Source organism: Oncorhynchus mykiss, chromosome 2 (assembly GCF_013265735.2).
Source record: "Oncorhynchus mykiss isolate Arlee chromosome 2, USDA_OmykA_1.1, whole genome shotgun sequence".
NCBI lineage: Eukaryota > Metazoa > Chordata > Actinopteri > Salmoniformes > Salmonidae > Oncorhynchus > Oncorhynchus mykiss.
The window spans coordinates 3,549,293-3,566,852 of NC_048566.1; the positions used below are offsets into that span (position 1 = coordinate 3,549,293).

The window sequence follows — 17,560 nt, forward strand, 5'->3', positions numbered from 1 at the left end:
TACTGACCTCCCAACAGGACTCTGGTAGTTCAGCTGAGGTACTGACAGGACTGGTCTGTAGTACAGCCAGCCCAGTTACTGACCTCCCCCAAGCCCCTCTCCTCAGGAGCAGGGTATCCTAGCAACCTGGGATGGCTAGTGTCTCTCATATTTGATGTATAAGGAAGTCAAAGGTCACTTGAGGACCAATCAATCATAATATATGTATTGTTGACGTATACAGTTAGCCTGGGACAGGACACTGCCGAAAACTAAACTGTCCATACACTTCCAGAAGATATGAAGGTTTAATCTCAGGGTAAAAAGTCCAGTGTACAGATAGTAGGGTCTTACCACTTGGTACTATAGTGTAGTGTACTGTACTGTAGTGTACTGCAGTGTACTGTAGTGTACTGTAATGTAGTGTAGTGTACTGTAATGTAGTGTAGTGTAGTGTACTGTAGTGTAGTGTACTGTAATGTAGTGTAGTGTACTGTAGTGTAGTGCACTGTACTGTAGTGTACTGTAGTGTACTGTACTGTACTGTAGTGTACTGTAGTGTACTGTAATGTAGTGTAGTGTACTGTAATGTAGTGTAGTGTACTGTAGTGTAGTGCACTGTACTGTAGTGTACTGTAGTGTACTGTACTGTACTGTACTGTACTGTACTGTACTAGTGTACTGTAATGTAGTGTACTGTTCTGTAATGTAGTGTAGTGTACTGTAGTGTAGTGCACTGTACTGTAGTGTACTGTAGTGTAGTGTACTGTACTGTACTGTAGTGTAGTGCACTGTACTGTAGTGTACTGTAGTGTAATGTACTGTACTGTAGTGTACTGTAATGTAGTGTACTGTAGTGTAATGCACTGTACTGTAGTGTACTGTAGTGTAGTGTACTGTAGTGTAGTGTAGTGTACTGTACTGTAGTGTACTGTAGTGTACTGTAGTTTAGTGTACTGTAGTGTAGTGTACTCTACTGTAGTGTAGTGTACTGTAGTGTAGTGTACTGTAGTTTAGTGTACTGTAGTGTACTGTACTGTAATGTAGTGTACTGTAGTGTAGTGTAGTGTAGAGTAGTGTAGTGTAGTGTAGTGTACTGTAGTGTAGTGTAGTGTAGAGTAGTGTAGTGTAGTGTAGTGTAGTGTACTGTAGTGTAGTGTAGTGTAGTGTAGTGTAGTGTAGAGTAGTGTAGTGTAGTGTAGTGTAGTGTAGTGTACTGTAGTGTAGTCTTACCTGCGGTAGTGTTTCCTCGGGCATGGGTGATGGTGACTTGGAAGTGTAGGTGTCTGGCTGGGAGATGAATCCTGAGTCATGGGAGGACATGGAGGACAGTCGTGCCGCGGCCTGCTGGGGCAGGGTGGAGCTACGGTAGCCGTAGTGGGAGGAGCAGGAGGAGGAGGAAGGGGAGTGAGAGTGGGATGTGCCGCTGGAGCGAGAGTCACTACTGTTTACGCTGTTCAGACTGCTGTTAGGGTGAGACGGGTGGAGAGACAGACAGACAGGTGGAGAGACAGACAGACAGACAGACAGACAGACAGACAGACAGACAGACAGACAGACAGACAGACAGACAGACAGACAGGTGGAGAGACAGACAGACAGGTGGAGAGACAGACAGACAGGTGGACAGACAGACAGACAGACAGACAGACAGACAGACAGACAGGCAGACAGGCAGACAGGCAGACAGGCGGACAGGCGGACAGACAGACAGACATACAGACATACAGACAGACAGAGACAGACAAGAGACAGACAGGGGAACAGGCAGGAGGGTGAGAGACAGACAGAGGGAGACAGACAGACAGACAGACAGACAGACAGACAGACAGACAGACAGAGAGAGAGACAGACAGACAGGTGGAGAGACAGACAGACAGACAGACAGACAGACAGACAGACAGACAGACAGACAGACAGGAGGGTGAGAGACAGACAGAGGGAGACAGACAGACAGGCAGACAGACAGACAGACAGACAGACAGAGGGAGACAGACAGACAGACAGACAGAGGGAGACAGGCAGACAGACAGACAGACAGTGACAGACAGACAGTGAATGGGTTAACACTCCAAACCAATGCAGCAGGCAGTGACTGTGAACAAACCAGTCCAATTAAAACATTAAAACAACCAGGCATGAAATCATAATAAACGTTACCACAATATATACATATATATATTATATATATATTTATATATATCAACGTCTATCATGCTCAGTGCATCTACAAGCAAGTTGGACTGTGGTCGCCATACAGACATGTGCCTTTATCATTGGGTCCATTGACCGAGCATCAACAGTGACATTTTAACTAGGATCTGTGGATCCAACAACTGGAATTAAAATGATGTAAACAAAGTCAAATGCATCACAAGATGAAAACAAGGCAGGCATCACAGCACAAAGTGTTTTACAAACCCAACCAGTGTGACGACAACAACAACCATGTACGGAAAGACACGAGGTGGAGGTGGGGGGTTTATTATGAGTCATATTCTATAGAAACAGCTGGAAGGCTGAAGTTACAATGACATTTCATATTGAAATGTCTACATTCATAACACACGCAATGATATATTTACAAGTCTGGGTGAAATGAATTAACTATCTTCAATTCCCCCAGGAAACAAGTAGGTGAAGAGAATGGGCATCACATATGACATCACAAACGGCTGCAGTTCCTCTACCCACCACTGGGGGGCGGGGTCTGTCTTCATCAGGGCGTCGAAGAGTAGGATCAGTTCCCCACTGTCTATATAACTGTTTCAATATGTAAAATTTAGGCAAAACTGATCCTAGATCAGATCTCTGTGTGAATATGGGTCTAAGGTTGTTTTTCAGTTAAAGGTGAAACATTCAGGATGTGGTCTGGTTCTGGTCCAAGACACCACTACATACTGGGACTACTAGAGATGACCCATTTCCATCTGAAGGTTCTGAACAGGCCCCCCCTGCATAGATAAAGGTGACAAGCTGCGGTTCTGGTCCTAGGACACCTACCTGCACATACTGGACTTCCTGGACCTAGTGGTGCTGGGGGAGGAGGGAGGAGTCTGATAGGACCAGTTATAGTCAGAGCCTTTCAGATCCAGAATCACCTGACAGGACAGAACAACAATGACAGATCAGTGTCTGAGGAGGAAACACATGGGACAGATATGAAATGGAACCCTGTAGTCTGAGGAGGAAACACATGGGACAGATATGAAATGGAACCCTGTAGTCTGAGGAGGAAACACATGGGACAGATATGAAATGGAACCCTGTAGTCTGAGGAGTTAGGGATACGGTCAGGGTTAGGGATACGGTCAGGGTTAGGGATACGGTCAGGGTCAGGGATACGGTCAGGGTCAGGGATACGGTCATGGTCAGGGATACGGTCAGGGTCAGGGATACGGTCAGGGTCAGGGATACGGTCAGGGTCAGGGATACGGTCAGGGTCAGGGATACGGTCAGGGTCAGGGATACGGTCAGGGTCAGGGATACAGTCAGGGTTAGGGTCAGGGTTAGGGTCAGGGTCAGGGTCAGGGATACGGTCAGGGTTAGGGATACGGTCAGGGTCAGGGTTAGGGTCAGGGTCAGGGATACGGTCAGGGTTAGGGATACGGTCAGGGTCAGGGTCAGGGTTAGGGATACGGTCAGGGTCAGGGTTAGGGTCAGGGTCAGGGATACGGTCAGGGTTAGGGATACGGTCAGGGTTAGGGATACGGTCAGGGTCAGGGATACGGTCAGGGTTAGGGATACGGTCAGGGTCAGGGTTAGGGTCAGGGATACGGTCAGGGTCAGGGTTAGGGTCAGGGTCAGGGATACGGTCAGGGTCAGGGATACGGTCAGGGTCAGGGTTAGGGTCAGGGATACGGTCAGGGTTAGGGTTAGGGATACGGTCAGGGATACGGTCAGGGTTAGGGTCAGGGATACGGTCAGGGTCAGGGTTAGGGTTAGGGTCAGGGATACGGTCAGGGTCAGGGTTAGGGTCAGGGATACGGTCAGGGTCAGGGATACGGCCAGGGTTAGGGTCAGGGATACGGTCAGGGTTAGGGTCAGGGATACGGTCAGGGTTAGGGTCAGGGATACGGTCAGGGTCAGGGTTAGGGTCAGGGATACGGTCAGGGTCAGGGTTAGGGTCAGGGTCAGAGATACGGTCAGGGTTAGGGTTAGGGTCAGGGATACGGTCAGGGTCAGGGTTAGGGTCAGGGTTAGGGTTAGGGTCAGGGATAAGGTCAGGGTCAGGGTCAGGGTTAGGATCAGGGTTTAGGGTTAGGGTCAGGGTCAGGGTCAGGGTCAGGATCAGGGTTTAGGGTTAGGGTCAGGGTCAGGATCAGGGTCAGGGTCAGGGTCAGGGTTAGGGTCAGGGATACGGTACCTGTTCGCTGGCGGGGGGCAGCTTGTGAGGGTCCATGGTCAGCATCTTGAGGTCGTCAGATATGGTCTGGAGGTGGGTGACCTCTCCTAGCATGGAGATCTCCTCATCCTGGAAGGATCACAATGTGTTTATTGATCCTGCATTTATCCAGGTGATGTCATCAGTCCTACTCATACTGATCACAACAACAACAACAACAACAACAACAATAACAACAACAACATCTTAAACTGAAACGTCAGCAATGTGCTTCTTATGGAACATCTCCTCTGGGTGTCAATGAGGAACATTTCCTCTGGGTGTCAATGAGGAACATTTCCTCTGGGTGTCAATGAGGAACATTTCCTCTGGGTGTTAATGAGGAACATTTCCTCTGGGTGTCAATGAGGAACATTTCCTCTGGGTGTTAATGAGGAACATTTCCTCTGGGTGTTAATGAGGAACATTTCCTCTGGGTGTCAATGAGGAACATTTCCTCTGGGTGTCAATGAGGAACATTTCCTCTGGGTGTCAATGAGGAACATTTCCTCTGGGTGTCAATGAGGAACATTTCCTCTGGGTGTCAATGAGGAACATTTCCTCTGGGTGTCAATGAGGAACATTTCCTCTGGGTGTTAATGAGGAACATTTCCTCTGGGTGTTAATGAGGAACATTTCCTCTGGGTGTTAATGAGGAACATTTCCTCTGGGTGTTAGTGAGGAACATTTCCTCTGGGTGTTAATGAGGAACATTTCCTCTGGGTGTTAATGAGGAACATTTCCTCTGGGTGTCAATGAGGAACATTTCCTCTGGGTGTTAATGAGGAACAGAACATTTCCTCTGGGTGTTAATGAGGAACAGAACATTTCCTCTGGGTGTTAATGAGGAACAGAACATTTCCTCTGGGTGTCAATGAGGAACATTTCCTCTGGGTGTTAATGAGGAACATTTCCTCTGGGTGTTAATGAGGAACATTTCCTCTGGGTGTTAATGAGGAACATTTCCTCTGGGTGTTAATGAGGAACAGAACATTTCCTCTGGGTGTTAATGAGGAACATTTCCTCTGGGTGTTAATGAGGAACATTTCCTCTGGGTGTCAATGAGGAACATTTCCTCTGGGTGTCAATGAGGAACATTTCCTCTGGGTGTCAATGAGGAACATTTCCTCTGGGTGTCAATGAGGAACATTTCCTCTGGGTGTTAATGAGGAACATTTCCTCTGGGTGTTAATGAGGAACATTTCCTCTGGGTGTTAATGAGGAACATTTCCTCTGGGTGTCAATGAGGAACATTTCCCCTGGGTGTTAATGAGGAACATTTCCTCTGGGTGTTAATGAGGAACAGAACATTTCCTCTGGGTGTTAATGAGGAACAGAACATTTCATCTGGGTGTTAATGAGGAACAGAACATTTCCTCTGGGTGTTAATGAGGAACAGAACATTTCCTCTGGGTGTTAATGAGGAACAGAACATTTCCTCTGGGTGTTAATGAGGAACAGAACATTTCCTCTGGGTGTTAATGAGGAACATTTCCTCTGGGTGTTAATGAGGAACATTTCCTCTGGGTGTTAATGAGGAACAGAACATTTCCTCTGGGTGTTAATGAGGAACAGAACATTTCCTCTGGGTGTTAATGAGGAATCAGCATCTCCCATGGTGAGGCCCTACGGCTCTCTTTCGGTTTCTGTGTTTGTGTTTGTGGTGTGTGTATTGCCAACGGACTCACCACCACGGCCTTAGCCTGACCTCTGACCTCTGTGTTGTGTGTGTTAGTGTGTGTGTTATGTTATGACTCACCACCACGGCCTTAGCCTGACCTCTGACCTCTGTGTTGTGTGTTAGTGTGTGTGATATGTTATGACTCACCACGACAGGTCGTAGCATGAAGACGAAGGTGCACAACCTGCTCCTCTCCTCGACGAGGGCCTTCCTGACGGCCTGTTTCTCCGTCTCCTCCAGCAGCAGGTACTTATCACTGACGTCCTGCATGGCACTGTTCAGCTGGGGCTGGACGTCTCCTCGCCCTGGGACACACCGCTACTGTTAATATACTGGTACTGTCATTACACATATCACTGGGGGGCTCTTCACCACAGACCTGGGACACACCGCTACTGTTAATATACTGGTACTGTCATTACACATCACACTGGGGGGGGCTCTTCACCACAGACCTGGGACACACCGCTACTGTTAATATACTGGTACTATCATTACACATCACACTGCGACTGGACGTCTCCTCGCCCTGGGACACACCGCTACTGTTAATATACTGGTACTGTCATTACACATCACACTGGGGGGCTCTTCACCACAGACCTGGGACACACCGCTACTGTTAATATACTGCTACTATCATTACACATCACACTGGGGGGGCTCTTCACCACAGACCTGGGACACACCGCTACTGTTAATATACTGGTACTGTCATTACACATCACACTGGGACTGGACGTCTCCTCGCCCTGGGACACACCACTACTGTTAATATACTGGTACTGTCATTACACATCACACTGGGACTGGACGTCTCCTCGCCCTGGGACACACCGCTACTGTTAATATACTGGTACTGTCATTACACATATCACTGGGGGGCTCTTCACCACAGACCTGGGACACACCGCTACTGTTAATATACTGGTACTGTCATTACACATCACACTGGGGGGGGCTCTTCACCACAGACCTGGGACACACCGCTACTGTTAATATACTGGTACTATCATTACACATCACACTGCGACTGGACGTCTCCTCGCCCTGGGACACACCGCTACTGTTAATATACTGGTACTGTCATTACACATCACACTGGGGGGCTCTTCACCACAGACCTGGGACACACCGCTACTGTTAATATACTGCTACTATCATTACACATCACACTGGGGGGGCTCTTCACCACAGACCTGGGACACACCGCTACTGTTAATATACTGGTACTGTCATTACACATCACACTGGGACTGGACGTCTCCTCGCCCTGGGACACACCACTACTGTTAATATACTGGTACTGTCATTACACATCACACTGGGACTGGACGTCTCCTCGCCCTGGGACACACCGCTACTGTTAATATACTGGTACTGTCATTACACATCACACTGGGGGGGGCTCTTCACCACAGACCTGGGACACACCGCTACTGTTAATATACTGGTACTGTCATTACACATCACACTGGGGGGGGCTCTTCACCACAGACCTGGGACACACCGCTACTGTTAATATACTGGTACTGTCATTACACATCACACTGGGGGGGGCTCTTCACCACAGACCTGGGACACACCGCTACTGTTAATATACTGGTACTGTCATTACACATCACACTGGGGGGGGCTCTTCACCACAGACCTGGGACACACCGCTACTGTTAATATACTGGTACTGTCATTACACATCACACTGGGGGGGGCTCTTCACCACAGACACACCGCTACTGTTAATATACTGCTACTATCATTACACATCACACTGGGGGGGGCTCTTCACCACAGACCTGGGACACACCGCTACTGTTAATATACTGGTACTATCATTACACATCACACTGCGACTGGACGTCTCCTCGCCCTGGGACACACCGCTACTGTTAATATACTGGTACTGTCATTACACATCACACTGGGGGGGGCTCTTCACCACAGACCTGGGACACACCGCTACTGTTAATATACTGGTACTGTCATTACACATCACACTGGGGCTGGACGTCTCCTCGCCCTGGGACACACCGCTACTGTTAATATACTGCTACTATCATTACACATCACACTGGGGGGCTCTTCACCACAGACCTGGGACACACCGCTACTGTTAATATACTGGTAGGATCATTACACATCACACTGGGGGGGGGGGGGGGGGGGGGGGGGCTCTTCACCACAGACACACCGCTACTGTTAATATACTGGTACTGTCATTACACATCACACTGGGGGGGCTCTTCACCACAGACACACCGCTACTGTTAATATACTGGTACTGTCATTACACATCACACTGGGGGGGGCTCTTCACCACAGACACACCGCTACTGTTAATATACTGGTACTATCATTACACATCACACTGGGGGGGCTCTTCACCACAGACACACCGCTACTGTTAATATACTGGTACTGTCATTACACATCACACTGGGGGGGGGGGGGGCTCTTCACCACAGACACACCGCTACTGTTAATATACTGCTACTATCATTACACATCACACTGGGACTGGACGTCTCCTCGCCCTGGGACACACCACTACTGTTAATATACTGGTACTGTCATTACACATCACACTGGGACTGAACGTCTCCTCGCCCTGGGACACACCGCTACTGTTAATATACTGGTACTGTCATTACACATCACACTGGGGGGGGCTCTTCACCACAGACCTGGGACACACCGCTACTGTTAATATACTGGTACTGTCATTACACATCACACTGGGGGGGGCTCTTCACCACAGACCTGGGACACACCGCTACTGTTAATATACTGGTACTGTCATTACACATCACACTGGGGGGGGCTCTTCACCACAGACCTGGGACACACCGCTACTGTTAATATACTGGTACTGTCATTACACATCACACTGGGGGGGGCTCTTCACCACAGACCTGGGACACACCGCTACTGTTAATATACTGGTACTGTCATTACACATCACACTGGGGGGGGCTCTTCACCACAGACACACCGCTACTGTTAATATACTGCTACTATCATTACACATCACACTGGGGGGGGCTCTTCACCACAGACCTGGGACACACCGCTACTGTTAATATACTGGTACTATCATTACACATCACACTGCGACTGGACGTCTCCTCGCCCTGGGACACACCGCTACTGTTAATATACTGGTACTGTCATTACACATCACACTGGGGGGGGCTCTTCACCACAGACCTGGGACACACCGCTACTGTTAATATACTGGTACTGTCATTACACATCACACTGGGGCTGGACGTCTCCTCGCCCTGGGACACACCGCTACTGTTAATATACTGCTACTATCATTACACATCACACTGGGGGGCTCTTCACCACAGACCTGGGACACACCGCTACTGTTAATATACTGGTAGGATCATTACACATCACACTGGGGGGGGGGGGGGGGGCTCTTCACCACAGACACACCGCTACTGTTAATATACTGGTACTGTCATTACACATCACACTGGGGGGGCTCTTCACCACAGACACACCGCTACTGTTAATATACTGGTACTGTCATTACACATCACACTGGGGGGGGCTCTTCACCACAGACACACCGCTACTGTTAATATACTGGTACTATCATTACACATCACACTGGGGGGGCTCTTCACCACAGACACACCGCTACTGTTAATATACTGGTACTGTCATTACACATCACACTGGGGGGGGGGGGGCTCTTCACCACAGACACACCGCTACTGTTAATATACTGCTACTATCATTACACATCACACTGGGGGGGGGGGGGGGGGGGGGGGGGGTGGCTCTTCACCACAGACCTGGGACACACCGCTACTGTTAATATACTGGTACTATCATTACACATCACACTGGGGGGGGGGGGGGTGGCTCTTCACCACAGACCTGGGACACACCGCTACTGTTAATATACTGGTACTGTCTTTACGCATCACACTGGGGGGCTCTTCACCACAGACACACCGCTACTGTTAATATACTGGTACTATCATTACACATCACACTGGGGGGCTCTTCACCACAGACCTGGGACACACCGCTACTGTTAATATACTGGTACTGTCATTACACATCACACTGGGGGGCTCTTCACCACAGACCTGGGACACACCGCTACTGTTAATATACTGGTACTGTCATTACACATCACACTGCGACTGGACGTCTCCTCGCCCTGGGACACACCGCTACTGTTAATATACTGGTACTGTCATTACACATCACACTGGGGGGGGCTCTTCACCACAGACCTGGGACACACCGCTACTGTTAATATACTGGTACTGTCATTACACATCACACTGGGGCTGGACGTCTCCTCGCCCTGGGACACACCGCTACTGTTAATATACTGCTACTATCATTACACATCACACTGGGGGGCTCTTCACCACAGACCTGGGACACACCGCTACTGTTAATATACTGGTAGGATCATTACACATCACACTGGGGGGGGGGGGGGGGGGGCTCTTCACCACAGACACACCGCTACTGTTAATATACTGGTACTGTCATTACACATCACACTGGGGGGGCTCTTCACCACAGACACACCGCTACTGTTAATATACTGGTACTGTCATTACACATCACACTGGGGGGGGCTCTTCACCACAGACACACCGCTACTGTTAATATACTGGTACTATCATTACACATCACACTGGGGGGGCTCTTCACCACAGACACACCGCTACTGTTAATATACTGGTACTGTCATTACACATCACACTGGGGGGGGGGGGGCTCTTCACCACAGACACACCGCTACTGTTAATATACTGCTACTATCATTACACATCACACTGGGGGGGGGGGGGGGGGGGGGGGGGTGGCTCTTCACCACAGACCTGGGACACACCGCTACTGTTAATATACTGGTACTATCATTACACATCACACTGGGGGGGGGGGGGGTGGCTCTTCACCACAGACCTGGGACACACCGCTACTGTTAATATACTGGTACTGTCTTTACGCATCACACTGGGGGGCTCTTCACCACAGACACACCGCTACTGTTAATATACTGGTACTATCATTACACATCACACTGGGGGGCTCTTCACCACAGACCTGGGACACACCGCTACTGTTAATATACTGGTACTGTCATTACACATCACACTGGGGGGCTCTTCACCACAGACCTGGGACACACCGCTACTGTTAATATACTGGTACTGTCATTACACATCACACTGCGACTGGACGTCTCCTCGCCCTGGGACACACCGCTACTGTTAATATACTGGTACTGTCATTACACATCACACTGGGGGGGGCTCTTCACCACAGACCTGGGACACACCGCTACTGTTAATATACTGGTACTGTCATTACACATCACACTGGGGCTGGACGTCTCCTCGCCCTGGGACACACCGCTACTGTTAATATACTGCTACTATCATTACACATCACACTGGGGGGCTCTTCACCACAGACCTGGGACACACCGCTACTGTTAATATACTGGTAGGATCATTACACATCACACTGGGGGGGGGGGGGGGGGCTCTTCACCACAGACACACCGCTACTGTTAATATACTGGTACTGTCATTACACATCACACTGGGGGGGCTCTTCACCACAGACACACCGCTACTGTTAATATACTGGTACTGTCATTACACATCACACTGGGGGGGGCTCTTCACCACAGACACACCGCTACTGTTAATATACTGGTACTATCATTACACATCACACTGGGGGGGCTCTTCACCACAGACACACCGCTACTGTTAATATACTGGTACTGTCATTACACATCACACTGGGGGGGGGGGGGGCTCTTCACCACAGACACACCGCTACTGTTAATATACTGCTACTATCATTACACATCACACTGGGGGGGGGGGGGTGGCTCTTCACCACAGACCTGGGACACACCGCTACTGTTAATATACTGGTACTATCATTACACATCACACTGGGGGGGGGGGGGGTGGCTCTTCACCACAGACCTGGGACACACCGCTACTGTTAATATACTGGTACTGTCTTTACGCATCACACTGGGGGGCTCTTCACCACAGACACACCGCTACTGTTAATATACTGGTACTATCATTACACATCACACTGGGGGGCTCTTCACCACAGACCTGGGACACACCGCTACTGTTAATATACTGGTACTGTCATTACACATCACACTGGGGGGCTCTTCACCACAGACCTGGGACACACCGCTACTGTTAATATACTGGTACTGTCATTACACATCACACTGGGGGGCTCTTCACCACAGACCTGGGACACACCGCTACTGTTAATATACTGGTACTATCAATACACATCACACTGGGGGGGGGACACACCGCTACTGTTAATATACTGCTACCATCATTACACATCACTCACATCACACTGGGGGCTCTTCACCACAGACCTGGGACTAATATGTATTTGAGGGCCCTTGATTTAGCTTGGAGTCTGCTCTTTTGTGAATATTCCATGTGCAATGTAGGTATGATGTATGAGAGGACAACGGTCATGGTGTCATATTGCAACTTATCACTACTGGGCTTCTGTTGTTTATCCTGTCCTTGAAGACTGGCAGACTATCCTCCCTGAGCTCTCTCTCTCTCCTTCTCTCTCTCTGTCTCTCCTCCTCTCTCTCTCTATCTCTCTCTCTCTCTCTCATTCTCTCTCTCTCCTTCTCTCTCTCTCTCTCTCTCTCTCTCTCTCTCTCTCCCTCCTTCTCTCTCTCTCTCTCTCCTGGACTCGGCCTAAGCAGCCAGCCCGTCCAGGGGTATTATCTAACTTTTTGTCACCAGCCTCTCCTAGACCCCATCAAGGTCCCAACCAGGCTGGAAAATGTAAGTAAAATGTTTCTCAACAGTGAGGTTTTACCCTGAGGCTTTGTGGATGACAACACCAGAATAGGCTGCTACTGTAAGTCAAACGTATGACTGCATCGTTGCGCTTCAATGAGCAGTGAGAACGTAACTTAGACATTTTGGGGAAACTCAAGATTATCCAGTAGTCGTTTAACACAATGGATGGATGATATTTCCATCTAGGAATCCAAACATTTACCCATTTTGGTTTGGCTGCCGTTCCAGCGCTCTTGAGAAATATGGGAGAAATGTTGTGTTTATAGAATTATTTAAACTGTTCTAGGATTTTGGGGAAACGATCAGAGGAGATGAAGCGTGACCGGAACTGGGAACTCAAACTGACACCTACAGTTAAAATGACTCTATACTTTTACATAACAACTAGGATCCAAGAAAAGCTTTTCACAAGACATATAATTACTCTGATTTCTATGAGAGCTGCCTGGATTTAGAAAAGTGCCCTCGTCAAAAAGTCCAGCCCTGGTTGGTGTTACCCTCTGACCATGGAATGCACTGTTTTTACACAGTGTCTAAGGCAGTCGGATGTTGGTGTGTGTGTGTGTGAGTGTGAGTGTGTGTGTGTGTGTGTGTGTGTGTGTGTGTGAGATGTCTTTATCTCTGTGTCAATGACGAGGGCCAGATTGCTGCTTCCTCTGCCTGAAGCCACAGACAACATACCAAACCATACCGAAACATACCATACCATACCAAACCATACCGAAACATACCATACCGAAACATACCATACCAAACCATACCGAAACATACCATACCGAAACATACCATACCAAACCATACCGAAACATACCATACCGAAACATACCATACCAAACCATACCGAAACATACCATACCGAAACATACCATACCAAACCATACCGAAACATACCATACCAACCCAAACCATACCAAACCATACCAAACCATACCGAAACATACCTACCTAAACCATACAATACCAACCCAAACCATACCAAACCCATACCAACCCATACCATACCAAACCATACTAAACCATACCAAACCCATACCATACCAAACCATACTAAACCATACCATACCAAACCATACCAAAACCATACCAACCCATACCATACCAAACCATACTAAACCATACTAAACCATACCATACCAAACCATACTAAACCATACCAAACCATACCATACCAAACCATACCAAAACCATACCAAACCCATACCATACCAAACCATACCAAACCATACCGAAACATACCATACCGAAACATACCATACCGAAACATACCATACCAAACCATACCGAAACATACCATACCGAAACATACAAAACCATACCATACCAAACCATACCGAAACATACCATACCGAAACATACCTACCTAAACCATACAATACCAACCCAAACCATACCAAACCCATACCAACCCATACCATACCAAACCATACCGAAACATACCTACCTAAACCATACAATACCAACCCAAACCATACCAAACCATACCGAAACATACCTACCTAAACCATACAATACCAACCCAAACCATACCAAACCCATACCAACCCATACCATACCAAACCATACCAAACCATACCAAACCATACCATACCATACCAAACCATACCAAACCATACCAAACCATACCATACCATACCAAACCATACCAAACCATACCATACCAAACCATACCAAACCATACCGAAACATACCATACCAGCCCAAACCATCCCAAACCATCCCAAACCATACCAAACCATACCGAAACATACCATACCAGCCCAAACCATACCAAACCATACCGAAACATACCATACCAGCCCAAACCATACCGAAACATACCGAAACATACCATACCAACCCAAACCATACTAAACCATACCAAACCATACCATACCAAACCATACCAACCCATACCATACCAAACCATACTAAACCCATACCAAACCATACCATACCAAACCATACTAAACCATACTAAACCATACCATACCAAACCATACTAAACCATACCATACCATACCGAAACATACCATACCAGCCCATACCATCCCAAACCATCCCAAACCATACCAAACCATACCGAAACATACCATACCAGCCCATACCATCCCAAACCATCCCAAACCATCCCAAACCATACCAAACCATACCGAAACATACCATACCAGCCCAAACCATACCAAACCATACCGAAACATACCATACCAGCCCAAACCATACCAAACCATACCGAAACATACCATACCAACCCAAACCATACTAAACCATACCAAACCATACCATACCAAACCATACCAACCCATACCATACCAAACCATACTAAACCCATACCAAACCATACCATACCAAACCATACTAAACCATACTAAACCATACCATACCAAACCATACTAAACCATACCATACCATACCGAAACATACCATACCAGCCCATACCATCCCAAACCATCCCAAACCATACCAAACCATACCGAAACATACCATACCAGCCCATACCATCCCAAACCATCCCAAACCATACCAAACCATACCGAAACATACCAAACCATACCAAAACCATACCAACCCATACCATACCAAACCATACTAAACCATACTAAACCATACCATACCAAACCATACTAAACCATACCAAACCATACCATACCAAACCATACCAAAACCATACCAAACCCATACCATACCAAACCATACCAAACCATACCGAAACATACCATACCGAAACATACCATACCGAAACATACCATACCAAACCATACCGAAACATACCATACCGAAACATACAAAACCATACCATACCAAACCATACCGAAACATACCATACCGAAACATACCTACCTAAACCATACAATACCAACCCAAACCATACCAAACCCATACCAACCCATACCATACCAAACCATACCGAAACATACCTACCTAAACCATACAATACCAACCCAAACCATACCAAACCATACCGAAACATACCTACCTAAACCATACAATACCAACCCAAACCATACCAAACCCATACCAACCCATACCATACCAAACCATACCAAACCATACCAAACCATACCATACCATACCAAACCATACCAAACCATACCAAACCATACCATACCATACCAAACCATACCAAACCATACCATACCAAACCATACCAAACCATACCGAAACATACCATACCAGCCCAAACCATCCCAAACCATCCCAAACCATACCAAACCATACCGAAACATACCATACCAGCCCAAACCATACCAAACCATACCGAAACATACCATACCAGCCCAAACCATACCGAAACATACCGAAACATACCATACCAACCCAAACCATACTAAACCATACCAAACCATACCATACCAAACCATACCAACCCATACCATACCAAACCATACTAAACCCATACCAAACCATACCATACCAAACCATACTAAACCATACTAAACCATACCATACCAAACCATACTAAACCATACCATACCATACCGAAACATACCATACCAGCCCATACCATCCCAAACCATCCCAAACCATACCAAACCATACCGAAACATACCATACCAGCCCATACCATCCCAAACCATCCCAAACCATCCCAAACCATACCAAACCATACCGAAACATACCATACCAGCCCAAACCATACCAAACCATACCGAAACATACCATACCAGCCCAAACCATACCAAACCATACCGAAACATACCATACCAACCCAAACCATACTAAACCATACCAAACCATACCATACCAAACCATACCAACCCATACCATACCAAACCATACTAAACCCATACCAAACCATACCATACCAAACCATACTAAACCATACTAAACCATACCATACCAAACCATACTAAACCATACCATACCATACCGAAACATACCATACCAGCCCATACCATCCCAAACCATCCCAAACCATACCAAACCATACCGAAACATACCATACCAGCCCATACCATCCCAAACCATCCCAAACCATACCAAACCATACCGAAACATACCAAACCATACCAAAACCATACCAACCCATACCATACCAAACCATACTAAACCATACTAAACCATACCATACCAAACCATACTAAACCATACCAAACCATACCATACCAAACCATACCAAAACCATACCAAACCCATACCATACCAAACCATACCAAACCATACCGAAACATACCATACCGAAACATACCATACCGAAACATACCATACCAAACCATACCGAAACATACCATACCGAAACATACCAAACCATACCATACCAAACCATACCGAAACATACCTACCTAAACCATACAATACCAACCCAAACCATACCAAACCCATACCAACCCATACCATACCAAACCATACCGAAACATACCTACCTAAACCATACAATACCAACCCAAACCATACCAAACCATACCGAAACATACCTACCTAAACCATACAATACCAACCCAAACCATACCAAACCCATACCAACCCATACCATACCAAACCATACCAAACCATACCATACCATACCAAACCATACCAAACCATACCATACCATACCAAACCATACCAAACCATACCATACCAAACCATACCAAACCATACCGAAACATACCATACCAGCCCAAACCATCCCAAACCATCCCAAACCATACCAAACCATACCGAAACATACCATACCAGCCCAAACCATACCAAACC

General features: G+C 47.3%; 1 protein-coding gene across 11 annotated transcripts in view; it reads right to left on the reverse strand.

Moving 5' to 3' along the window:
* LOC110512975 (protein MTSS 1) overlaps positions 1-17,560 on the reverse strand; it is a 136,034-nt gene that overhangs the window by 21,923 nt on the left and 96,551 nt on the right. For 5 of the 11 annotated variants that reach the window (XM_036935326.1, XM_036935295.1, XM_036935314.1 and 2 more), the window contains 4 exons: positions 6,192-6,349; positions 4,346-4,453; positions 2,983-3,080; positions 1,213-1,444 (listed from right to left, as the gene is read on the reverse strand). In XM_036935326.1, the coding sequence (XP_036791221.1) occupies positions 1,213-1,444; positions 2,983-3,080; positions 4,346-4,453; positions 6,192-6,349 (596 nt within the window). The remainder of the gene's footprint in view (positions 1-1,212; positions 1,445-2,982; positions 3,081-4,345; positions 4,454-6,191; positions 6,350-17,560) is intronic. The other 6 variants (XM_036935327.1, XM_036935317.1, XM_036935289.1 and 3 more) reach the window with 2 other exon arrangements.